The sequence below is a fragment of the Diceros bicornis genome, chromosome 35 (genome assembly GCF_020826845.1).
Source record: "Diceros bicornis minor isolate mBicDic1 chromosome 35, mDicBic1.mat.cur, whole genome shotgun sequence".
Taxonomy (NCBI): domain Eukaryota; kingdom Metazoa; phylum Chordata; class Mammalia; order Perissodactyla; family Rhinocerotidae; genus Diceros; species Diceros bicornis.
The window spans coordinates 30,235,422-30,261,012 of NC_080774.1; the positions used below are offsets into that span (position 1 = coordinate 30,235,422).

Consider the following 25,591-nt stretch of genomic DNA (forward strand, 5'->3'; position numbering starts at 1 on the left):
AAACTCTTGTGCTGAATAAGGAAGATGATTACTTTAATTGCTTAAGAGTGTTAATCTCTCCAAGAGAAAGTGAACGCGATACTCCCATGAGTGTTTCAAATACCCATCAGAAACTCTCAGTTTGGGTGGGATCTGCTCGTTTCCCTGGAGGCTTTCAGATAGGTTTTCTTCTCAGATTAACAGAAAGCAGTTCAGTTAGCAGACATTTTTAGTGTTACCTTACAACAAAACTTAAACAAAAAAGCAATCAGAAAGATTTGCTATTTACTGAGTACTTGTTTTGAGGTCCTATGCTAGACAGTTTAAACAGATTTTCATAATCTTTACCACATGCAAGGCAAGTATATCGGTTCCTCTTTACAGCTGAGGGTCTGAAGTGCAGAGATACTGAAGCACAGGGCAGCACAATGCCCGGCCCACAGGCAGCTGCACGGATAAGCAGAGGGCAGGTTTGAACGCAGTTCTATGGGCCTCAAACCTGTGCTCTTTCTACACCACCACACCAGAAACATTTCCAATCTATTTGTCTTGTAGATAAGACACTGTATGATGCCCAGTGTCAATAAGAATCAAATGTCTGAGAGTTCCTAATATATTCTCGACTTCTGGGTCTGAATAAAGAGGCTGTCAACGACACCCGCCCTGGCAGCAGAGCTGCTGAGGGTCAGGAAGATGAGAAGAGATGCACACAGGCACTGCCTTCTTCCCCACTACAGACAAAGGTCTGAAGAACAGTCTGGAACACCTGATGGACCACTAAAATCCCACTGAACTCCAGAGCACTAGCTTATGGTTGTTTTCACTAACTACTATAAACAAAGTAAAATTAGAAGACACACTTATTTGAGAAACATTGTAATAAAGGACTAACTGATTTCTTATTTTCACAAATGAAATTCCAATTAAACTATACATGCACAGTACTATGTTATTTTGGTAACAGAGGGACACAATTTAATGATTCTAATTTTTTTTGTAGTTTCTTTACAAGTCAGGTGCCATAAACATTCAAATAATCCATCTTTTAAAAAGTACGTTTACAACATAAAAGAATTAAGATGAAATATAAACCTTTCTACTTACAATTTTTATACAGATTAACCAAATCACAAATACCACAAATAAATGTTAAATTGTAACAATATAATGAATAAACATTCAGATTCTTAATAAAATCTTCCTTTAACATTTTTTAACTTACCATTTTACTAAATAATCTATGCAGAGTTTGGGGTACAATACCAAGAAGGCACCGACAGTACAAAGCAGATACAAAGCAGTTTCAGGACTTTCTTGAGTGCTCTACATGGATACACAGCACAAAAAGGCAACGAGCTTTACGTAAACCTGGTGCAACCCTAGAGAATTCCCTCTGGATTCCCCATTGCTTCTGATCCATGATGCCGAGCTGGGTGACAGTGAGAGAAACCAAGTATTTACTCTACTGTTATACATGCTTGTCTTCTGCACTATGTGAGTATCTTATTTGAAACACCAGCATAACAATTTTAAAGCACATATGCTTTAACAATGTATAAGCAAAAGGACTGCTCAGATTTTCAAAACCACTACATTTACAAAAATATTTCCCTTAAACTTGGGATTGCTCCAAAACATTGATTTACAAATATAAAAGTATTATGGAAGGACCCAAAGCATGTGTGCATATGTATGTGTGTATAACATACTGTTACCATACTATATAAAAGGTACTAATTTAAAAACCGTATTAACATATAAGCAAATAAAGGTAAAACAGTCTCCTCTGAATGGTCTGAATATTATGTGGCACGTCGCGTGGGCAGCATACCTGTGTGACTCCTCAGAGACAATCACTGACAAGCCACGTGGCTCCTGAAAGCTAACAGGTACCTCCACACCCATCACCTATGCCTGTAGCAGAAGGAATTACTGTCAACACACCACACACTGTGCACACAAACACAAATACAATGATACTCTACTCATGCATCAAAACGGTCTGCGTGTCTCTATCAGCTTTGAAGTCTTGTGTCAGCACAGAGTCATCATGAGTTCCCTCAAATCCATCCCACTGGCTTGTTAGGTATTTTGTTTCGTACTGAATGAAAGGATTGGAATGTTTCAACAGGAATTTTTTGCTTACATTTTAGACACCAAAAGAGCCGTTAGTCTGAAAGCTTATCTAACATACTAATAATGGAGAAGTTTGGTATCACCAGTATGAATTTAGATGACCAAATCTGTGCATTTTTAGAGATGCAAGAAGATCCAAATGATGAGTCTATCACACATAATAGCTAGTACTTTTCACAGGTACCTTGGTTATGACAATTCTCTGAGCTGATAAACTAAGTTTGGCATGATTAATAAAAAGCACACAACTTATGGCTAGTGATTCTAGAATGCAGTTAGTGGTTTCATGCCAATCTGACTCCTCGGTACCAGCAAAGGGATGGGAAAGAGTCCAGAGTCCCCAGGTATTAGTAACCACCGTTGTGGCTTTCTATTTAGAGGACTGTAGGTTAACCTCTTAATACCAACATTCCATTTAAAAAGTACAAAGAAATAAGCGTAATAAAACTGTCAATGCTCCTTTTAAAATGAAAACTGACTTATCAATGTATCAAGTAACAGTCAGATCTCTGTATCCTGTCAATGCTGTGTGTGGACCTTCACATGGCAGCTCTGCACATGGAGATGAAAATCACGTATCTTAGGGCAAGAATCTAGATGCAGCTCTGGTCTGAGGATGAGTCAGCCATCCTTCTTTAGCCCGTGAAGTGGAGCAGCAGCAGCCTGGGCCGAAGGGTATGGGCTGAGGGATGCTGGGCAGCCCTTCCCAGCACTCGGCCGTGCCCAACAGCAGCTCTGGGGCACACAGGCCGGCCTTCTTCAGAGAGAACTAGAGAATCCAACCTGAGACATTTGGGCTTCTTCATCAGAGTTTGATATAATATTTTAGACCTATGATTTGAATAAAGGAACATGTCAGAATTGAATCTCTGCTGTGCAGAGGAGAAAAAGGACACTACAGAAATGTGTTCTAAATCATCTTACGTAAACCAAAGTGTTGGGGCAATGCCCACAAGCATTTCTGTTCCAAGCACAAACTGAACCTGACTGTCTGTTTGGACACGCTGATCCAGAGGAAATCAACACTGAATCTTAACATGAATATGAAGATAGAAGATGTACATTTATTTCCATGAATTACAAGTGCATTTCTGTTCATATTAGCAGGCAGTCTTTATATAACCCATTCTCCATTGCTGTCAAAAACCAAACAAGAAAAAAAGGACAGCTGAGAAATGAAAAGCTAAAAATAGAATTATTTTTCCTAAGTGATCTGCTGGATAGTATTTTCCGTGGAACACAACTCAGAGGTAACAATAGATTTTTTGTTTCAATCATAGGCATGTGGCACTTGGACAGTCATCTCTGCACAGAAAGCTGTAACAGTCATGCGAGGGTACAGTAATTATTGAACAAGGCAAATTTCTCACCACAGAGAGCAGTGGGGGAGTCAAGAGGAGGCACTGCACTGGGACAGAACACCAAGCCAATGCCACAGTGTACAGTGGCAGGAACAAATACTTAAACACATCAGGAAAATACGGGCTAGAGCTCCAAACACGACTTAGTGCTAGCTTTTTTTGATGGTCTCAGCTCAGCAGTACCAGAAACGTCTGAGGGTACTTGACAAGAGAACAGTGCTTCATGTCATGAGCTCATGAAGGCTTTATTACAAATTGTTATATCGTAGGTTAAAAAATGAACTTGAGATGCTGACATGCTGTAGGAGGAAAAAGAATTGTATAGTTTCTCATTTAAAGATGCAGTGTTCCTCTCCGCTAAATCCTCAGGCATTGAGTGTGGGTACACTAAACGTGGCACACCATGTGAAGCAGCTCAGGGGTGTATGTACTCCAGTGTGTGGAGCTCTGCCCCATGACACCAGGGCAGCCTGCTGGCTACCTCTCCAGATACTTTCCTCAGCACCCTGCTGGGACCTTTGTATCTCTCTCCCTAATTCCCCAGTGAAGTTGTCACTTTAAATCTTTTTGCATAAGTCCTGCAAACCCTCAGTACTGCATATAACACGTTTTGGCAAGTGTTATATCTCTATAAATGGTACAAGTAACCATAGTAAATCTACAGAGTGAAACTGCTGGGTGCAGTCCTTCCTTTTATTTAGAAAAATGATTGAGTTTTCTAAAAGCCAGGCAAATAGTACATCCTTAAATATGCTACTGACTCACATGATATGCAAAAAGACCCTGACCAGTGCCCCCCACAGATTCCCGAGACAGGGGCGCTGCTTGCGGGAGGCTGCAACGTCATCCCAGGTGTTTCCATGAGCCTCTGCTCTGGGAAACAGTTATGGTGAGAAGGTGAAGTGCAAGTAAGGGGCTGTCACTGACTTAAAGTGCCCTAGGTAGTAGCCTTCCCTATCATAAAGTGAGATGCCAGTGACGAGAGCCAATGTGGAAAGCACTATCTCTGGGTGACTGCATGGTCAGCAGGGTGTCACAGAGGAAAAGATTCAGGAGAAGGAGGAACCACTGCATCTTTCAAACCAGAAAGCGATTAGTGACTAAAGCAACGGTAAGCAGTAGGTGCACTGAAAGTACATACTGCCACAGGTCACCGGTAGGTGACACACACAGGGGTGCCAGGAACAGTTCTCTGGACTGAAGGAATTCTTTGAAAGCATAAAAGCCACAACTACCAGAAACCACCCCTCTGAACGGCTCAAAGGAGTCAAGGTGGAGAAGCCGAGACGGGCTGGAGACAGGACTGGGGTCAAGAACTGGAGAGAAGAACACCGATGTCTGAGCACGTCCAGTCCTCTGAGCCCTTGTCCTGTTGGAAAACAAACAGACCAACCTATGAGTTAAGAATGAACTACATTTTAAAACAACATCATTGGCAGTATTAGGAAAACAGAAAAGCGAAAAGAATGAACCACATTAAAACACCAACAGCAATCTTATGAAAAACAGAAAAGTGAAAAAGCAAACAAACAAAAAAACTGCAAAAAGGTCATTTCACTTGGAACCACTTAGGGACACGTAGCGCATGGCACTTCTGCAGGGGTGGAGCTCTGCCTTCATTTCACAGGCACCTCTTCTCAGACATCTCTCAGAGGATGTTTCCTACACTTGTAGGGAAGAGAGGGACACACAAACACACACTCGCAGCTGGGCCAGCTTCCGTGTTCCCAAGATGCCTTTTATTAACCACATGACACCCACCACTCCAGGGTCTTTGTAAAATGATCTCTTCTGCCTCCTCCTATTCTTAGTAAATCTCTTTCTCTCTGGATAACCAGGTAGGACAAAATCAAGTACACAGGCAGCAGAAAGTGTGTTGTTATTAATATTTAAGTTTTCTCTGTGACAAAGAAGAACAGCAAACAAAGTGCTGGTTGGAAGCATGAGGTTGGCAGGCCCAGACTCTGGTAAGGCAGGGAGCTGTGGCCTGGTTCCCAGGGGCAGGAGACAGTTCTGATCACCCCGTCAGAGGTGATCTGACAGCTATTTTCCCACCAGCCCTCCACGACAGCACCCTGAAAGGCAGCAGGTGGTTACCTGCCAACAGCCTTCATTCATTTCCTACACTTGACAGGGTTCACCTGGTTCTCCAGATGTCTGCATATGGGCCACCTGCAAGAGGGCCACCAGGAACGTCACGCCATACAAGTATAAGAAGCACATTCCCCCCTTCATTATCCTAACATCTTTATTTTACTTGGAGAAATTACATTCCATGTCAAATCTACTCTAACCACATATAGGCTACCAGTTCTCAAATGTGAGCATCAGAATCCCCTGGAGGGCTTGTTAAAACACAGCTGCTGGGCAGTTGGGCACAGACAGCGTGTTTTTTTTTTTTTTTGTCCCGAGGAAGATCAGCCCTGAGCTAACATCCATGCCAATCCTCCTCTTTTTGCTGAGGAACACTGGCTCTGAGCTAACGTCTATTGCCAATCCTCCTCCTTTTTTTCCCCAAAGCCCCAGTAGACAGTTGTATGTCATAGCTGCACATCCTTCTAGTTGCTGCTATGTGGGGCGTCGCCTCAGCGCGGCCGGAGAAGCGGTGTGTCGGTGCACTCCCCGGATTCGAACCCGAGTTGCCAGTAGCTGAGCATGCGCACTTAACCGCTAAGCCACGGCGCTGGCCCCAGGCACAGACAGACTTTTGAGAACCAGTGCCTAAGACATCCACTGTACGTAATGAATTAACTTCACCCCGAGGTCTCTGAGTTTTGTACCATCCTTGTGAGAAGTGAAAACACTGCCACTCTAACAACGTTCCATGTTCTTAGTTCTGACGAGGAAGCCTGGTTGAGACGGCTGCGAGGGTAACCAAGTAAATGCAAATGAAATGACTCTTCCCTTTGGAGACCCTTATTGGTTCAGAATATTTGCTAGTATGATGATCTAGCAGAATGTCACTTTGGTATTTCACAAAGCACTTTCAGATGATGGCTTTCGTCTACCTCTCAAAAGTCAGGGCAGGAAGGATGGGTGTTATGGCTCAACTGTGTGACGAGGAGACAGGCTCAGAGATGGCAAATGACCTCCATCTAGAGGTACGCTGTTCTGAACTGGAACCAAACCTATCGTCTGGCAGGAAATTAAAACTGCCCCGAAAAACTTTTATCTTTAATAAAACCAAAGGGAAATGAGAGGTTAATGCCCCTAGTAATCAATCCACTTGAGAAAATTCACCAGCAGATGAATGAGAAAGCACATCAGGTACCTACTTTCCCCTCACCAGCCTCTCAGGGAAGGAGAAAAGGGAGATGGTCTGGTAAGGATGAGGCTCTGAGCCCCAAGGATCAGGAGGCTTATCACAAAGCACTAACCACATACACCTTTTAAACTTTTCAATGGAAATATTTCTAAAATTGACTTCCTTAAGCAAAATGTAATGAACATACTTTGACCTTTTAAGACCGTTCAGGGCCACCACTATAGACATCAGTAACACCTGTGCCCCAGGAAGCAGGGGATACTTGGGGCCTCCTTTGGAGTAGTCTTTGCCATCCCCTCTACCAAAGGGGTCCCCATCACTGTGCTCTATGGTCCTGTGTGCCCATGTTTTCCAGTTCTTTCCTTCTGTAGCTAGGCGATCAACCATTGCCTTTCTCTAAAGGTCCCATATAGTACAGCACCTTCACCTCTCAGACTCTCCAATCTATAGCTTCTAATCTCATTGTTATAGGTTGGAAATTCAGTAATAATGTTCCGTAGTATAGTGAATGAGTCTCTCGACGTTTCCCAGGGTGCAAATCTACTCCAAGGCAGTGTAGAGAGCTTACAAGAAAATGGAAGTCTGGGTCTAAAAGACCTGGACCTGCTTAGTTTTGCCACCGATGTACAATCTTCAGCTTCCTCGATCATAAATACGGGCTCCATGCTGACTTCAGAGAATGCTGCTGTGATCGTCAAAATGAAATGTTTGTGAAAGAACCTGGCCCACAGTTTAATGACTGCTCCAAGCCCCACCTTCCTCTGGATTCACTTTTATATTCTAGATGACTAAATAAAAAGTCAGTCTAGATGTTGTCAACTTCCTTTGAAATGCATGAAAAAAAGGATAGATAGATGGGTAGATGTAGGAACCGATGGACAGATACGTGAGAAAGCAGGTATAGTAAAACATTAATCATAGAATCTAGATGGTGGGAATATGGGTGTAAACTCTCAACTTTTCAAAATAGTTGAAAATCGTCATTTAAAAACATTGGTAAAAATCAGGCTACAAGAACGTACCATACCTTCTGTGCCCCTGGAGGAAGTGAACTAAACTCAGAGCAACCGTCTTGCCACCCCTCTCCACTGGTAACAAGCCCCAGTCTCGGACTCTCGGAACTGGGGTGGACCCCAGGAGGGGGCTCCAGCCCCATCGCCAACTTGGACTTCAGGAGGCGTCTAGTCAGCAGCCAGGTCCCGTGGCCCAGGAGCACCTTTGCCTGTCTTGCTCTCCCTGTACTGCTGCACTGCCCCTCTCCTCCAGTGGCTGGCCAGTTGTCCCATGGGTCCCTGCTCTCCAAGTTCCTCCAACTTCCTTACTGCCCACAGAGTCACCTGCCCCGATGCTTCAGGACCCAAAACTACCTTCGAGGGAGAGGTGGGATCCTTGGCAAGCCTGGACTTCGGCCTCCTTATAGCCCAGCTCTCCCAGGACTCCCACACAGGCCTGACTCCCTGACTCCTGGCTCTGCACCACCACACCCCTCCCCTGCCAGCGGAGTGCTCCCTTTCCTGCACTCTGATACATGGGGCCTCCTGAATCTCTAGGGCCCGTACCGACCCCTGGTACAGCACCCACTATACTGTGCCCAACTCCTTGTTGTCTACCTATGTCCTGCCATCAAGTTGCTGGAAAGCAAAGCCAGGGTCTTAGTCATCTTTGTTTCCCTCTTACCTGGCACTAGGAAGTACTCAATGGTGATTACATGAATGATGAAAATTGATAATTAGGTCAACTCCAGATGCTCTTTTACACTAAAAATGTGCCTGACAGTTCTCTGTGTCTCTGTCTCCTACTTAGAACGTGTGCTCCTCTGAGGCCACATTCAGGTCTTGTTTGTTCTGCTCACCAGGGTGTCTAACATGTGCCTGGGCCAGAGTAAGCATGCAGTATATGTCAACTCAAACAAGAAAAAGATGTGAAAAACAGAGGCCACTAACTGGCTTCAGGAAAATGACCTGTTAAAGGGACTGTGAAGGAAAAAAAGCAACAGGAGTTGCTCAGCTCAATCTTCTAGGCTAGGAGTCTGCAAATCTGCTCTGTAAAGGGCCAGATAAAGCTTTATTTACAAAACCTGGCAGCAGCTGACCCAGGTGCAGGCGACCTGACCTTGTGCAGACACAGGGAAGGGAGAGCAGGCTCTTGGGAGAGAGCGATCCCTCCCACTGTGAGCACCAAGCAGAGACACCAGGAAGGAAGCCCCATGCGGACTCAGGTTAAGGTGTGAAAACGGTTGGGGCATAGGGACGGACTTTCTGTCAGCGAGTGACTGTATGGATCATTGTAAGTTAACAAATACTTCGATGGATTGTCTCGCCCACAAAGTATGAGAGGATAAAGGAATCCACTTCTCACTAGACTACTGTCCTCCTCAGCCCCTTGTGGACATCTCCCTCTTTCCCATTCAGGCACTTCCCGGAGGGCTGGTTTATCAGAGTGCACCTTGTGCTTCTTCAACACTTCACTTGCTTTGGGCTTGTCTTTTAGGACGTGTCCAGTGTCAAGATGAGGCTAAGCAAGGGCTTAACAGTGCTAGCGTCACACTCCTCGACTCCCAGTTTCCAGGCTTAGAAAATCTGGTGTCTTTCAGACTTTGCCTTTCCTTCACTCTCCTGAACTCACTGCTTCTCGTCACCACAGCCCTAGTCCAAACCTATAGTCCTTTGGTTTGGAAGCTCACAGATCTGTTTTGAGCTCATCTCCCAGTCAATCTTCTCCTCCAATCCTTCCTGCTTTGATGTCAGACTTCTTCTGAAAGCACCATTTTCTGCCCCCCAAACTAGGAGAGTCTACCCACTACCAGTTCCGAGCCCTCATACTCCGCTTGGCTTTCATGGCTCTCTGAGGCTCAGCTGGCTATGTTCTCAGCTCCTTTCTATCCTTCCCTTGTCCTCTGTTCTTAATGACACGGCTAGAAGCCTGTCAGCTGCACTGCTGGACTTCCTTGATGGTTGGCTTCTGGCGAGATTCTGCCAATGGAGGCCCTAATAGGAAAAGCCATGTTTCCTTTCTTTTTCAGCTTCTAGTGACACACGGCTTTTCAGGAGGAGAGGGGCTTCTGGGTTTTAGAGCCACTGCTGGATAGTGATGATGGCTTCAGGCTCCTGAGATCCCCACATCACTGGCAGTACGAGCTCCTGACCCTAACCCTCTTTAGTGATGTCACTGTGCTCTGATGGCTGCACTTATAGCAGGTGCCCAGCACCCTCTGTTGCGTGGCGATCAAGGACCCTGGCTAACACCACTTTGCTCTTGCTCCTTTCGCTGGAGACCCGGAAGAGCTTCCTGCATTTACTAACCTGCAGGTAACTCTACTCCCCACTCTTTGCTCTCTAGCCCTTCTCGCTGATCACAGGCCTTCTGTGGAAAACATTTCAAGCAGCTTCTGCTTTTTGAGCCAACTCTCAGCCTAAACCATCGCCTCCAGACTCCAACATATGAAAATAAAAAGGATAGGGCAGGAGAGGGCCGGCCCCGTGGCTTGGGGGTTAAGTGTGTGTGCTCCGCTGCTGGCGGCCCGGGTTCGGATCCCGGGCGCGCACTGACGCACCACTTCTCTGGCCATGCTGAGGCCGCGTCCCACATACAGCAACTAGAAGGATGTGCAGCTATGACATACAACTATCTACTGGGGCTGTGTGGGGAAAAATAAATAAATAAAATTATTAAAAAAAAAAAAAAAAGGATAGGGCAGGAGAGAATGCACTAGAAATCTAGCTAACGGAACCCCCAAATGCACACCACTGCAGAACCCGCTCTTCCCTAACTTCCCCCAGGGGGCCTCCTGTTCCAATACAGGCGAAGCACGCCCTTGGCCAGCTGTCTGCACTCTGGAGAGGACACTGCTGCTTGCTGAAGGACACCTCCAGCCTCTCCCAGGCCAGTCTGCCAAAGCAATTCCCCAGCAAATGCTTCAGCCCTTGGTCATAATTCTTTACTTCACTGCTCATTCCTACAGAGTTTTAAAAAGCCCTATTCTTTCTCCTCTTTCTATACATTCTCTAAAATCAAGATTTGCGTTTCCTTTGTTTGAACACTTTTTTTTCTTTTTTTGCTGAGGAAGATTCACCCTGAGCTAACATCCACTGCCAATCTTCCTCTTTTTGTATGTGGGCTGCCACCACAGCATGGCCACTGACAGACAAGTGGTGTAGGTCCATGCCTGGGAACCAAACCCGGGCTGTGGAAGCAGAGAACACCAAACTTAACCACTAGGCCAACAGGGGTGGCCCCTGAACACTTGTTTTTTAAATCTACCAACATCACTGCATTGTCCACCACACCTTATGACCTAAGCTCATGAAGCTTCCATGCAGGCCCACGGAAATCCCTCCTTCTTTTAAGTAACATTTAATTTATATTCTCTCTCCCTCATCAGGGTTTACTGTACGGTTAAAGCTCCAGGTACCTGACAAATTTAAGATCTGTATCCTGGCTGGAACCTAGCAGTCTCTTCAAAAATGAGTTCTTTGAGCTTTTCCTTGGGCAAATCATCCAATTCCATGTCAAACTTGAATGGTGCTTCAGCGATGGGCTGTAAGAGAAAACACATTTAGCAGACAAAAGTTGTTATAGTTAAGGCAATCACTTACTGATCCATAAAAGGACTAAGGCTTATTATTTAATAGGACTGATGTCTACAAAAAACCAGGAGCTACAGTAAGCATCTATGCCTGTGCTTTGCACTCCTGAGAGCTCTCTTCTCCTGAGCACTTAATAAATGGACAGGAAGCAACTGAATCCACTTTGAGGGCTCTTCTGAATTTATCAATAATCCCAGGATAATTTTCAAATGTTTTAAGGCACTGAATGTTGACATAGAAATTTGCTGTTGTGGGAGTGGGGGTGGTATGTATATACAATCAAAACCCATAATACTCAAATAAATGCATTTGACTTGAACACATTACAGTATCTTTATATGAAGAAGTATTATGGAGAAATTAAAATGAAGCGGCAAGGAAGATTAATATCATGGGAAAATGCCCACGTTTATGTTAAGCAGAATGAGCCCTATTTTATTCGTAAAATTTAGATATAGAAACGTAAGACTTGGGCTGGCCCCGTGGCTTAGCGGTTGAGTGTGCGCACTCCGCTACTGGCGGCCCGGGTTCAGATCCCAGGCACGCATGGACGCACCGCTTCTCCAGCCATGCTGAGGCCGAGACCCACATACAGCAACTAAAAGGATGTGCAACTATGACATACAACTATCTACTGGGGCTTTGGGGAGGAAAAAAAAAAAAAAAGGAGGAGGATTGGCAATAGATGTTAGCTCAGAGCCGGTCTTCGTCAGCAAAAAGAGGAGGACTGGCAGGGATGTTAGCTCAGGGCTGATCTTCCTCACACACACACAAAAAAATGTAAGACTAGTTAGGAAATACTCCAAGATTTTAATAATAACTGTGTAACAAGACCACAAAGTGATCTTTCTTGTATTTTTCTGCAAGTTTTCATTTTTATTTCTTAGCACACTCTATAAATAACCAGACAGCTATTTAAGTACATGTTTAAACTGCCTTATTTATGTCAAAGAACCCCCATACGTACTCAATGATAAAAAAATAAAATTAGCCAATTAATATTATTTATATTCTGGTTTTTAAGTACCTCCAAACTAATGCAATGTTATAGAACCTGATGATGATACCAGCTGTCAATCAATGGATGCCTAGTAGTTACCAGGCACTCCCAGATCTTATCCATGTAATCCTCACACCAGGCCTTTAGGAGAAGGAAACATGGACCCCAAACTCTGCACTAAGTTTTGGCTTCTTGAAAGGGGGAAAGGGATTCACATCCATGAGAGAAAACCAAGTAGCTAGCCCTCCCTAGCTAGCTCTATGTGTGGGATCACATCAGGTGTCCTATATATGCCATCCTTCTAAGCCTCCCAACCCCCTATTAGGTTTGAGGAGCCACCCCAGCTCGTGATTAGAACACAGGGACTTAGGAAATCTCCAGTAAGCAGGGCTAGTAAGAGCCCCAAACCTTATATTCTCACCTATTTCCCTGTTATTTACTATGCTGTAGGTGTCTTTGCAAGCTGCTTCAACTGTTTCTGAGGGCAGGGGATAGAGATGGAAGGGGAAGCTGATGAATACTTTCTTTTGATTTCTCCTTTCTCTTTCATTTATCAGCTTTTCACCTTTATAGTCAGTTTTTCCTTCCTTCTTCCATTTTCCCCTCTAGTTTTAACACACTCCACTCGGTTCTCTTTTTTTTGTGTGTGAGGAAGATCAGCCCTGAGCTAACATCCGTGCTAATCCTCCTCTTTTTGCTGAGGAAGAAGGCTCTGAGCTAACATCTGTTGCCAATCCTCCTCCTTTTTTTACCCCCCAAAGCCCCAGTAGATAGTTGTATGTCATAGCTGCACATCCTTCTAGTTGCTGTATGTGGGATGCAGCCTCAGCGTGGCCGGACAAGCGGTGCGTCGGCGCGCGCCTGGGATCCAAACACGGGCCACCAGTAGCAGAGCGGGCGCACTCAATGGCTAAGCCACCAGGCCGGCCCTCTCTCTCTTTAACACCAGAGTGTCAAGGCTTGCTGTCTATGCCCATGAGCCTCAACTAGAAAGATACACACTTTGGTTCATATTGCACTTTTCTTCGTTATCCTCTGAATCAAGTTTAAACTGAACCCTCAGAGGAAACAAAGAGCCAAATTGGGAACTGGGACTTTTCTGGAGAGAACATGATATGCAGTATCTTTACTTGGATGTCCAGCTGCTCTGAAGACCCGCCACATTCACCTTTGGACTCACCATTTCTCAACACAATAGGCTCTCGTGTCCCCATCTCCAGGGAGGCACACCAGACATGAAGCCACCAAGCCATGCTGAGAACTGTCCAGGCTGACCCTCCCCTTCGCTCTGCAACACCCCTCCCCAAGCAGGCAGCTGACCTCCTCTCCAGCCTCAGGGTGGGCACTTTAGTTCAGGTGTCTCTTCCTGCCACAGACCATGACAATGGTCTCCAGCCTTGGAGCCCTTCCTTATCTGTGCTCCCCTTTATCCATACCCAGCCCACCCTTATTGCAAGTGCCCTGGAGGAAGTTTTCTAAGACAGACAGAAGGGGTTTGGGGGTGGGGAGGGGTTTCAAGCTGTGCTGACAGCACAAGTCCTTGAGGCAGATGATGTGGGCTTGTTGCGAGGACCACGTATGGTACCACGTACCTCTCAGGACAATCTAAGCAGGACATCGGGGCCCTTCCTAGTTGACAGACATCCTTGTAGAAGCAGCCAGGAGCAGCAAGTCTTACCTCATCGCTTGGGTCATAATACTGCTCCAGATATGGGTGGGCCAAAGCCTGTTCTACTTCAATCCTCTTGTGAGGATTGAATGTCAACATTTTGTCCAGTAAATCCAGAGCTACAAAGAGAAAGGTTTTGCAGTGGTGAGAAGCTAAAGTCACTGAAACGCTTTCCATTTCCTGTTTAAGTAAACTGACCCACAAAACAAATGAGCTAAGCATCGCCATGGGGAGAAGAGCCAGCACACTGGGTGCCTATTATATCTCTGAGCTTCTCGAGACTGTGACCATCTTACAATTGCAGACCTAGACTCAGAAAGGTGACATGATCTGAAAGTAGAAGACCAGAACTCACACCCAAGTTTGCCTACAAAACCTGGACTTTTCCTAAATCACTACCCCACTCCGCAGGTATCAACACCAAAGGTTTTATGTATGTACTTCTCTTAAGCCAACTCCAAAGTCATTTCTGCAATAGTTAATTTATCTGTCAACATACAGAGAAAGTCTCCAAGGTCACAGAAGAAAATGGTCACTTGTCGTCCACCTTCGCTTCCCCCGGCCTACTCTGCAGCTTGGCATCTTTCTCCAAGGCCTAAAACTCAAAGTATTCTCTTGATGTGGTCAGCAGCTGAACATTTCTTTCACGTAGAGAGTGCAGCAGTAGGAAGCAAGTGAAAGAGACAAAGGGAGCAGCTAACGGACAGCTTACCCAGCTTACCCGGATGGCCTCCGTAGCTAGTGTCCAGGCACCACCTCAAGCCAGGAGAATAGCCAAAGGGCTAATAGCGGCTGGGACAAGGGTTAACGGAAACGTGATGAAATACTTCCTGTATTTAGTATCAGGAGTAGGTTTCAATGAGAAAGAATACACGTAGAAAAGACATTATTGTTCTGGTAAAGAGGCAGCAAAGGGGGCTTCTTTTAATAATGTCTCCTTTTATTTAATGATGCTCAGAACTGTGGTTTTCAATTTAAGCAGAAGGTCTTTTCTGCAAATTAAATCCTAAGAGGAGCCTCCAAACAGGGAGTAGACAAGGAGCTACCCCTGCCTCCCTGAAGTCTTGGCTCCCAGCCCTGAGGCAGCCCTGAGAAATCCAACGGCTCCAAGGAATAAGTCTGAAAAACTACTAGGCAATATAAAAAACATGGATTTTTAGAGAACACAGTGACACTAAAATAAACAAAAACACTGGCATCTCCTTAATGAAGCCTTGTTTCTTACAATGATAATTTATTATGTTATCAACCTCAACCACCTGCAAATTAGCACATGCCACTAAGCCCTAGGAGTAAAATGGTAAAGGAAGATCATTTTAGTCATTTACTCACTAATACTGTGTTCAACCCTTGAGAGCACAGGCCAGTCACCTTCTGAAGCGACTGCTTGTGTGGCAGAAGTCAACCTGGAGAGAGCAGGTGGAGGCCAGGGAAGCACTTACTGCCTGAGGGGCCTGGAAGGGCGGGTGTGTGCGTGCATTTGCTCAGCTCTGGCTCCCACTGTGACTTCCCTTGTTGCATGCCACCTCTCTTGATCTTCAAGACAATCAGGAGATAGTAAATGTGGTAAACCACATGTGGAATGTAATGAGAAATTTCAAATAACAAAGAACTCTCCTCATGTCCATAAAATGTAAAAAACAGTAGTGTTTTTTTTTTAAAAGCACACATGAGTTCTACAAATAGTTTATTTTCAAATTTATTTTTGCCTCGATCTGTAATCTTTTCAATATACACTCACAAGTGTATCTTAGGAAATTAGGGAACAATGACATTTTGCTTTACAGGCTAGGGAACTTTTCAGAGCAGAGGAAGCTCTTAGGAATCCAGACATGCTGGGCCTTGACTGAAGCACAGTCTGGGCAGCAGAAGAGGTTTGTTCCTGCAGCCGTTGCATGGGGTCTGAGGGGCCCACAAACACGCTGGGTTTCAGGGGAGGCTCTCTCAAGGGTCAGGACAGTGTAGCACAATGGTCAAGAACTAGGGTACCTCCAGCTCAAATACGAGTCCCACAGAACACCCAGCAGATGTGTGACCACATGACACACCCCTTGCCGAACATGAGAGTCTTATTATCTGTAATACAGGTAATAAAACCTACCTCATTTTTTGCTCTCAACTACCCCTCCCCCAAAAAGAGCTCACAGACATTTCCCCAAGAACTTTCTTGAGAGGAGATTACAAATCACCTGGCCTTTTGCCCAATTAGACACCATCTGTTTTAGGAAAACTCCAGGAGGGCCTGGCTGCAGTCAGATTCTAACAGCATTATTTCTAAACCATTGGGGGGTACTTTTCTCCTCCAAATCTTGTTGGTATTAAGTAGGGAAGCTTTTCAAGGCAACTGGCTTAAGCATTTCTAAAACAGACCTTTAGCTCCTTCAAGTTAAATTCTTGGCCCTTAAACCTCCAGGCAAAAATTTCAAAGGAAGATAGTTTTTTTTTGCTACTTGAAAAGTAACTGGATCTCCAGCCTCCTTTTACTGCAAGTGCTATTTCTACATTATTTACAGCTACAAAATGGGGAAAGGAGAGAAACGGGAAGCAGCTGGCAGGTGCTGATCCCACAGTCGGAGTGTCCGGCCTCCTTCCTCCCACGCCACAGAGATCCACTGGCACTACTCAGAGGGCATAAATCATGCTACCTGTGCGAATGCTTCCTTTGATACCGGTTTTATTTCCCCTAAAAGAGTGGAAGCCCCTTCGAGGCTGGGATTATATCCGACCATGATCCCTGACCTTCCCAGGAATCTCACACCTTCTCTTTAACTTCACTGGATGCGTAGCCACATGACCCTACCCTTCTGGTCCATCAGCCTTTTTTCCTTCCTGTCCTGGCCCAGGACCCAGGGCGGGTCATCCGACTGGCTCTCCGCAGTACCCCTGTGCGTCCATCTCACCTACCCAGCAAAACTCTGATTCTGGATCAAAGCTGCAATCTGTCACTTCCATCTGCAACCTGAATTTCTAAGCAGGGCCAGAGAAAAAGACCCACCTGTGCAAACTGTGCCATTGCAACAATGCTTCTCAAACTTTTTGATCTCAGAATCCTACTCTTAAAAACTATTGAGGATCGATTTTAAAAAGCAGCTAATTCAGCTCACAACTCAAACAACTACACCAGCGCTTTTCTTTGAGTAAACCACTGCACTCAGTAAGCAGCTGACACGCTCTATGGGTACTTCCCGTTCTGTCACACATAACATTAAAAAGACACGCAAGAAGGATGAGATTTATGAGTACTTCTCACTGCTTCATCAGGACATTTTTACATGCAGTTGGCACTGGTTTTTAGCTCTGAGGGCATGGCACTGCCACTGCCTTGTCCTGTGTTGAGGTGCTGGCAGTCTTGCTCACCACCAGGAGTGCAGACGGCAGTACAGAGACAAGTGGAAGAACACCTTAGCGTTGTTGTGGAAACAGTCGTAACCTTATGGACAGCCTGAAAGCACCTTGGGGACCTCAGAGGTCTAAAGGAGCACTCTTGAGGACTGTTGTATCACAAACAGTTGGCACTGGTTTTTTTAATCTCGAGGACCCCAAGAGCTCAGGGAAATCCCTGGTCAGCCCCTTCTCTATTCTAAGGTTCTTCTCAACTTGCACGGCCTGAATCATGCCCTTCCTGCTAAGTGACCCTTATTACTCTCAGCAGATCTCACTGAGGGTGCTTACTGAGAAAACAGATCCCAAGGAGTGACCTTTCTGGATGTCCTTCCACCCAGACCCATACACTTCCTTACTGTGGAAAGAGGAGATCTTCTTCCTATTCAAAGCCAATGCTCCCCAATGTGTGGTCTGACCACAACCAGCTGCCCGTCATCTGGACCAGTCATTCCCATCTCCACTTTCCATTTCAAACTTCCCATTCACACTCCGTGTTTCAACTACTCATATGTGGTCACCAACGACCCCTTAATTGGAAGCCTCTCTGCTGCATGGAAACTGCTGAACATTGCACTTTCTTATAATGCCATCTTCTGCCTCTGTGAAATACTGCACTAGCTATTTTCTTTGTCCTTTCGTTCTACGGTCTTCAAGACTTCCTATTCCATTGCCCATTGAAGGTTCATGTTCTCCAATTTCTTACACATCTCATTCTTCTACTGTCTCAACCTCTTGCATGATTTCAAATGCCATTTGCTAAAAAATTCCTAAATCTATCTTTAGCCTAGAACTGTCAGCCATGCTTCAGATTAATAAATACAACTCTCTGTAGGTAATAAAAGGGTACATAGCTTATGATCCCATTTACAACTAACATATGTATTTATAGGGGCAATAACAAAGTCTGGAAGCTTTTCAGACAGTAGGTTACCTAAGAAATGGAGACACACTTCTTATATGAACTGAATATTTTTTTTTGGCTTTTTTTTTTATTGTGAAATTTTTGTTGTACGTTATTGTTTGTCAGTCATCACATAAGTGCATCCCTTCACCCCTTGTGCCCACCCCCGACCCCCAGCCCCTGGTAACCACCAAACAGTTCTCTCTGTCTGTGTGTTGGTTTACCTTCCACATATGAGTGTAATCACGCACTGTTTGTCTTTCTCTTTCTGGCTTATTTTGCTTAACATAATACCCTCCAGGTCCATCCATGTGGTTGCAAATGGGACGATTTTGTCTTTTTTTATGGCTGAGTAGTATTCCACGGTATATATACCACATCTTCTTTATCCAATCATCAGTTGAGGGACACGGGTTGCTTCCATGTCTTGGCTATAGTGAATAATGCTGCGATGAACACAGGGGGTGCATAAGCCTCTTTGGATTGTTGATTTCAGGTTCGTTGGGTAGATACCCAGTAGTGGGATAGCTGCATCGTAATGTATTTCTATTTTTAATTTCTTGAGGAATCTCCATACTGTTTTGCATAGAGGTTGCACCATGAACTGAACATTTTTTGATTTTAAAAAATAAAGAAAAGCAAGAGATAAAGAACAGAATTCCTCATCTTTCTTCAGGCTGATGGTCGTCTGTTGGTTTTGCCTGCCAGTGTCCACTGCCCTCTAATCACATGGAGCTGCGCTTGCTGTGGGGGAGCTCTCAGGCTTGCCCATGCTCCCTGGCTGTGTCGTGGGAATGGTGACACTGGCTTGGCCACATTCACCTGGGTTCCCTTGGCCACAATGACTGGTCAGGGATGAGTATAAAAAGGCAATGAGTGTCAGCCCCATTCTTGAGTTGAAACTATCAGGAAACAGGCTGGTGTGAGCCAGGAGCTGCTGGTGGCCATCTTCTCACCACGAGAAAGTTGGCTGACTACTGATAAAGATGGCACAGAGGGAGGCAATGCTCAAGGACAGAGAAGCGCAGATTCTGGTCAGAGTGGCCGTGCCCTGGGATCCACACACTATTGGACCTGTCGGTTATGAGACCCAGTAAAGTCCTTCAAGCCTAAGCCATTGGCAGTAGGTTTTCGTTGAGTGGAACTGAGAAGGCCTCAGATGGCTCACCCTCTAGTTTGTGTGAATGACTCACCCACGATTCCTCAACCCCCGGCACCCACATCATTCAATGGTAACCACTGTGAATCTTTTGACATATTTTGCAGAATTTTTCTGTGCATCTTCTTTTACATAGTTGAGATCATGCTATATATAACAAATGCTGTATCATTTCCCCAGTCAACATTGCTCATTAGTATTTTCCCTTGCTATAGAAACTTTGTAAAAATCACTTTCAGTGACTTTCTAATATTTCTTTAAGTAGATATGTCATAGTTTACTCAACCATTCAGCATTTAGGTTGTTTCTAATGCCTAACAGGTGTCTCCAATTTAACATGGTCCAAACTATAAATTCTCCATTGCTATCCCCCAACCTGCTCCTCCTAGTTTTCCTCATCCCAGTATTTCTTCCTGTAAAGTGTGTGCTCTTGTCCTTTGCTCATTTACTTATCCACTGAGATCTTAGATTTGTCTCTGTTCTTTATACACTAATAATATTAATAATGAGTCTAACATTAACAGCTAATAACTCACTTAACCATCCCAATTACCCTATGAGGTGGGAAATGCAATTTGTCCCAATTTTGAGATGAGGAAATTGTGAAACAGAAAGGTTAAATAACTTGTCCGAAGTCAAAGACCTGAGGTGGTGGAGCCCATTTGAACTCAGGAGGCTGATTCCAGAGCACAGGCCTAATCACTGTGCTGTGCCGCCTTCAAGAGAACAGTTAGAACAGGATCTCTCAAATGTTATTCAGTTTAGAACATTTTATACTTTTTGTGCACACCTGATCTGTCTAACCTATTTTAAGTTTTAAACTTTTATGTGATCAAATCTACTATCTTTCCTTTATTTTCTTTATTTCTTTTGTTTTCTTGGTTTATTTTTTTAAAGCTTAGAAAGTTTATTTTTTTAAAACTTAGAAAGAGAGTCTTTCTCCATGCAGAGATCAGAAAAATATTGAATACTCTAAATATCGTTGGCCAGCGCTGCTGGTCTAGTGGTTAAGATTTGGCACTTTCACTGCCCAATTCGTTTCATAGCCCAGGTTCGTTTCCTGGTCACGGAACCACACCATCCATCTGTCCGTTCTCATACGGTGGTGGCTGCGTATTGCTGAAAGCTATGCCACTGGTATTTCAAATACCAGCAGGGTCACCCATGGTGGACAGGTTTCAGCAGAGCTTTCAGACTAAGACAGACTAGGAAGGAAAACCTGGCGAGCAACTACTGAAAAAAACGGCCATGAAAACCCTGTGAACAGCAGTGGAACATTGTCTGATACAGAAATGGAAGGTGAGAAGATGGCACAGAAAGACCGGGCAGGGTTCTGCTCTGCTGTACACAGGGTTGCTGGAGTTGGAATTCACTCGACAGCGCTAACAACAAAATAGTTCGTTTTTTTGTGTGTGTGACAGGAAGATCAGCCCTGTGCTAACATCTGTCAATCCTCCTTTTTTTTTTTTGCTGAGGAAGACTGGCCCTGTGCTAACATCCAGGCTCTTCTTCCTCCCCTTTACATGGGACGCCGCCACAGCGTGGCTTGCCAAGCAGTGTGTCAGTGTGCACCCGGGATCCGAACCGGCGAACCCTGGGCCGCTGCAGTGCAGCACGCGCACTTAACCACTTGCGCCACCAGGCCGGCCCCAATAGTTCGTTTTTAACGGTATAATTTTTTTAAAAAGTATTTAATCATCAATTCTTTTGGAGTTTATGTGTGAGTAATGATTTAAGTTGATTTTCTTCCAAATAGTTACTCAACTAGCCCAGTACCATCTGCTGAATAATAATCCTTTCTTCCCCCTCAAAATTACCCCCCTGGAGTAATTTTGGAGAGAATCCTAAGCTAGACTCCTTTGAAGAAAAAATCTACAATACTACTGGGTCAAAGGACTCAGCAATCAGAAATTTCCAACAAACGTGAAAAAATATTCAATCTCACTCTTAATTAAAGAAAAACAAATTAAAATGTGATTTCTCCCCCATTTGGTTGGCAGACCCAAAAGTTCACTGCCCAGAATTGCTGGAACAAAAAGCATGTGACAGAATTGCCAAACTGCCCTCCAGAGAGACTCACCCAATTTACACTCCACCAGCTGTCTCTGAGAACATTCGTTTCCCCACAGCCCTGACCACACAGTGGGTTATCAAACTTTCTGATGTTTGCTACTGTGATGGGTGGCGGAGAAAACAGAATTACTGACCTTTCTGTGTTCATATCTCATATAATGAATAAAAGTGAGTGCCTTTTCCTCTATTTAAGAGACCTTTACATTTCCTTTTCTGTGAACTATTATTAACCAGACTTAAAAACAGGAGTGTCTCAGCTTGAAAGTTTTAATCTCGTGAGTTCCCTGAGGTCTTCCATTCATTTCTTTATGTCACTTTCCTATAGATCTAGACTATTAGCTCCCTGCAGGCAGGTAATCTGTCTTACTGCTGCTCTATGCCCAGGGCCTTAGAACCCATGATGGCACAGAACAGACCCTCAGATCTATTTGTTATAAATAATATGTATGTTATAGTAAAATAATAGAAACAACCTGGTGGCAGATTAACTATGGCCACAGATTCTTTATGGCTCCTCCCATCAAGGGGTGGATTTACTTCTCCACACCTTGAACCTGGGCTGACCTTGTGACTATGGCAGAAGTGTCCGCTGTTCTGAGCCTTTGCAGCTTCTGCTCTTGATCTTTTGGAATATTTCCGCCAACATAAGAAGCAGCCCAGTCTGGTTTACCGTAGGATGAGAGGCAACTGCATGGAGGAGAACCAACTGCAAGATGTGGTGAGGCCACCTTAGACCATGTAACTTGAGGTGAGCTGAGCAGACCCACCCAGTTGTGCCTAGCCCAATGCACTTTTGAACAAATATGTGGTGGTTGTTTTCAGGCCCTGAGTTGTGGAGTGGTTTGTTATGCAGCAAGAGATAACTGATGTGAACTTCCATGTCCAATATGAGAGTGGTTAAAGACACTATGGGTCATCCCTACAAGGGAACACCATGTAGCCACTCTTTATAACTACAGATATGGAAAGATCTCTAAGACGTATAAACGAAAGTTTCAGTCTTGAGATCTGAGAATCCAGACCTACAAATGCCAGAGATCAGGACATTCACACAACCCTGTGATGCAGGTACTATTACGAACCTTATTTTATAAATGGGAAAACTGAGGCTCAGAGAGGTTAAGTAGTTTACCCAAAGCTCACACAGCTAGTAAGTGGCTGGGCTGTGGATTGAACCGAAGAGGTCTGGCTATAAAGCCTGTGCTCCTAATACACGATGCTGTACTGCTCACTCTAGCACCACCAACTCCTAGTTCTCCACTTTCTTTATTCTGTTTACAGTCCTTCCCTGCCTCTTCATTATATTCATCCAAAGCCTACATTTCAAAATTAACTTTCTGGCTTTTAGTGGTGTTAATTATTATCTCAAGGAACCAATCTCAAAGTTCAAGACCTTAACCTAAGGAAAATAAGCTAGAAAAGAAAGCCTCAGAAAATTTGATTTAAATCACAACTATAAAAAAGAGTGAAGAAAAACCAGGAGGGAAGGCTGGGAGGTCTGTTTATCACAAAGTCTTATTTATGCAGTTTTGTTATATATACACTTCTTAAAAAGGCAACTCAGGAAATAAGATTTAGGTAACAAAGCCATCTAATTAGCAACATGTTCAATGCATGTCAAGTTCTAATTTTAAAAAATCCTGCAATTAGAATACATTATATAATTATAACTAAATAGGTAAAAGTTGTGCACTCATTGGTACAGCAAAATGTATTTTGGGATTCCGGTAATTAAGAGTAATTCTTATTCTCTTATCTATTCTTTCTATACTTCTAAACTGTCTCCCACGATAAGAAACTATCTTTATATCAGAGATTTAAAAGACAGTTCCTTCTACATCCAACAGAAATTCAGTTTTAAACCACCAAGCGTTTCTGAACCTTGACTCAAGTGAATACATAAAACAAATTCAACATCTAAGTAGACAGTTGTTAAAGTTAAAAATAATACACACATATGTACACACATAAATCTTCTGGATGAAAATGTAAAAATGTTAAAGATAAGCCAGATATATGTACTAACATGGAAAGATACTTAAGACACAATTCTACTGACAGTGACCTTTAGGGAATAATTATAAAAGAATTTCACCTTCTTAGTTGAATATTCCTATGATTTTTGAGTTTTTACCAAAAATGTTAACTTTTATAATAATTTTTTTTAAAAAGTAAATTTTAGGTAACAACATGCATATGTCAGAGATAGAGAAAGCTATGGAAGAACAAGCACCAAGGTGCCAGCAAGCTGCGTGCGCTCTCTCTAGTTCCCTGTTCTGATTCCCTCTTTCACTTTTGAGGACCCTTGCGACTATACTGGGCCCACTGAGATAATCCAGGATAACCTCCCTATTTTAAAGTCAGCTGATGAGCAACCTTAATTCTACTTTGCCATGTAGCCTAACATTCACAGATTCTGGGGATTAGAATGTGGACGTTTTTGGGGGTGGCATCATTTTAGTATAAAGTTTTAAGAAATAGCTGCCTAATATATTTAACAGATACACGGTTAATGGGAATAAAGGATAATATAATTATTAAACAAACTTAACTTTTTTTTTTTTCGGTGAGGAAGATCAGCCCTGAGCAAATACCCATGCCAATCCTCCTCTTTTTGCTGAGGAAGACCGGCCCTGAGCTAACATCTATTGCCAATCCTCCTCCTTTTTTCCCCCCAAAGCCCCAGTAGATAGTTGTATGTCATAGCTGCACATCCTTCTAGTTGCTGCATGTGGGACGCGGCCTCAGCATGCGGTGCGTCGGTGCACGCCCAGAATCTGAACCTGGGCCGCCAGTAGCGGAGCGCACACACTTAACTGCTAAGCCCCAGGGCCGGCCCCCCAAGTTAACTTTTTAAGAATATCAAATAATAAAATCTATAATCTATCACTGTTTTCTTTTATGAATCATGCTCCTGGTGTTTCATCTAAGAAATCTTCACCTAACCTAGGGTCATGAAGATTCTGTCCTGTTTTCTTTTCGAAGTTTAACAGTTTTAGGTCTATATATATTTAGGTCTATGTTCTATTTTTAGTTTTGTTTTTTTTTCCACATACAGAAGTCTAACTATTTCTGGACCTTTTGTTGAAGAGACTGATACAAGCAACAATACAGGTAAATCTCAAATGCATTATGCTGAGTGGAAGAATCCAGACATAAAAGGCTCCATACTGCATAATCACATTTCTATGACTTTCTGGAAAAGGCAAAACTATACGAATGGAAATGAGATCGGAGATTGCTAGGGACTAGGGGAAGGAACTGAGGACGAAGGGGCATAAGGCAGCTTTTGGGGACGATGGAAATACTCCGTATCTTGATTGTGGTGGCAGCTATATGACTGTATACATTTGTTAAAATTCAAAGACTTGCACAACTAAAAAGGGTGAATTTTACTCTCTATAAATTATTCTTCAAAACACTTGACTATAAAAATGATCAAATGACAAGACGGAAAAAGGTGTGATTTGTTTTGCAGGTTTCCAGACTCTCCACATCCTAAAACTGTGAACTTAATCCAATAAGTAGCAAAGAAACTAAAAGATACAAAACTAGACAGTCACCCCCAGACTCCCTTATCCTACTGCCCCCGATCCCAAATAAAAAGGAAAGAAAGCAATAAAGAGTGAGCACTAAATAAGGCATTATCCCACAGCCATAGGCTAACTTTTCAGGTTAGTGACCTAATGATTTAACAAATTAAACAAACAAATAAAAAGCTAAACCTAAGAAAAATAGTCAAGGAAATAATATTTACCTTTGGAGTCAGCATTTGGGAACAGCCTGTTCCATGGCACCTTATTTTTGTGTGGAAGAGAAAGCAAATAGTTTCTAGCTTTTAAATTTATTATACAATTCAGGTCTTCCTGTGATGGGGATCCAAGAATACCTATCAGATAAAATAGTTAGCTGTTAATTATCAAGACCATGGTAAACTGACCACACACCATCAGCTGTGGGGCAGAATGGACCCTGATAATTAACGCCTTCTCACCACCTCCCAATGCTTATCTTTCTTATTAACAAGTTTTTCCAAGGGTCCTTTTTTTTTTTTTTTTGGTGAGGAAGATCAGCTCTG

General features: G+C 43.7%; 1 protein-coding gene across 1 annotated transcript in view; it reads right to left on the minus strand.

Annotated features, from left to right (window-relative positions):
* Nucleotides 1-928: 928 nt before the first annotated feature.
* The window catches only part of MAPK1 (mitogen-activated protein kinase 1), a 102,117-nt gene continuing 77,454 nt past the window's right edge, over nucleotides 929-25,591 (minus strand). Inside the window, exons 6-9 of the mRNA XM_058532038.1 lie at nucleotides 25,271-25,402; nucleotides 14,006-14,115; nucleotides 11,153-11,278; nucleotides 929-4,845 (exon numbers count right to left, since the gene is read on the minus strand). Coding sequence (XP_058388021.1) covers nucleotides 11,162-11,278; nucleotides 14,006-14,115; nucleotides 25,271-25,402 — 359 coding nt within the window. The 3' untranslated portion in view covers nucleotides 929-4,845; nucleotides 11,153-11,161. The remainder of the gene's footprint in view (nucleotides 4,846-11,152; nucleotides 11,279-14,005; nucleotides 14,116-25,270; nucleotides 25,403-25,591) is intronic.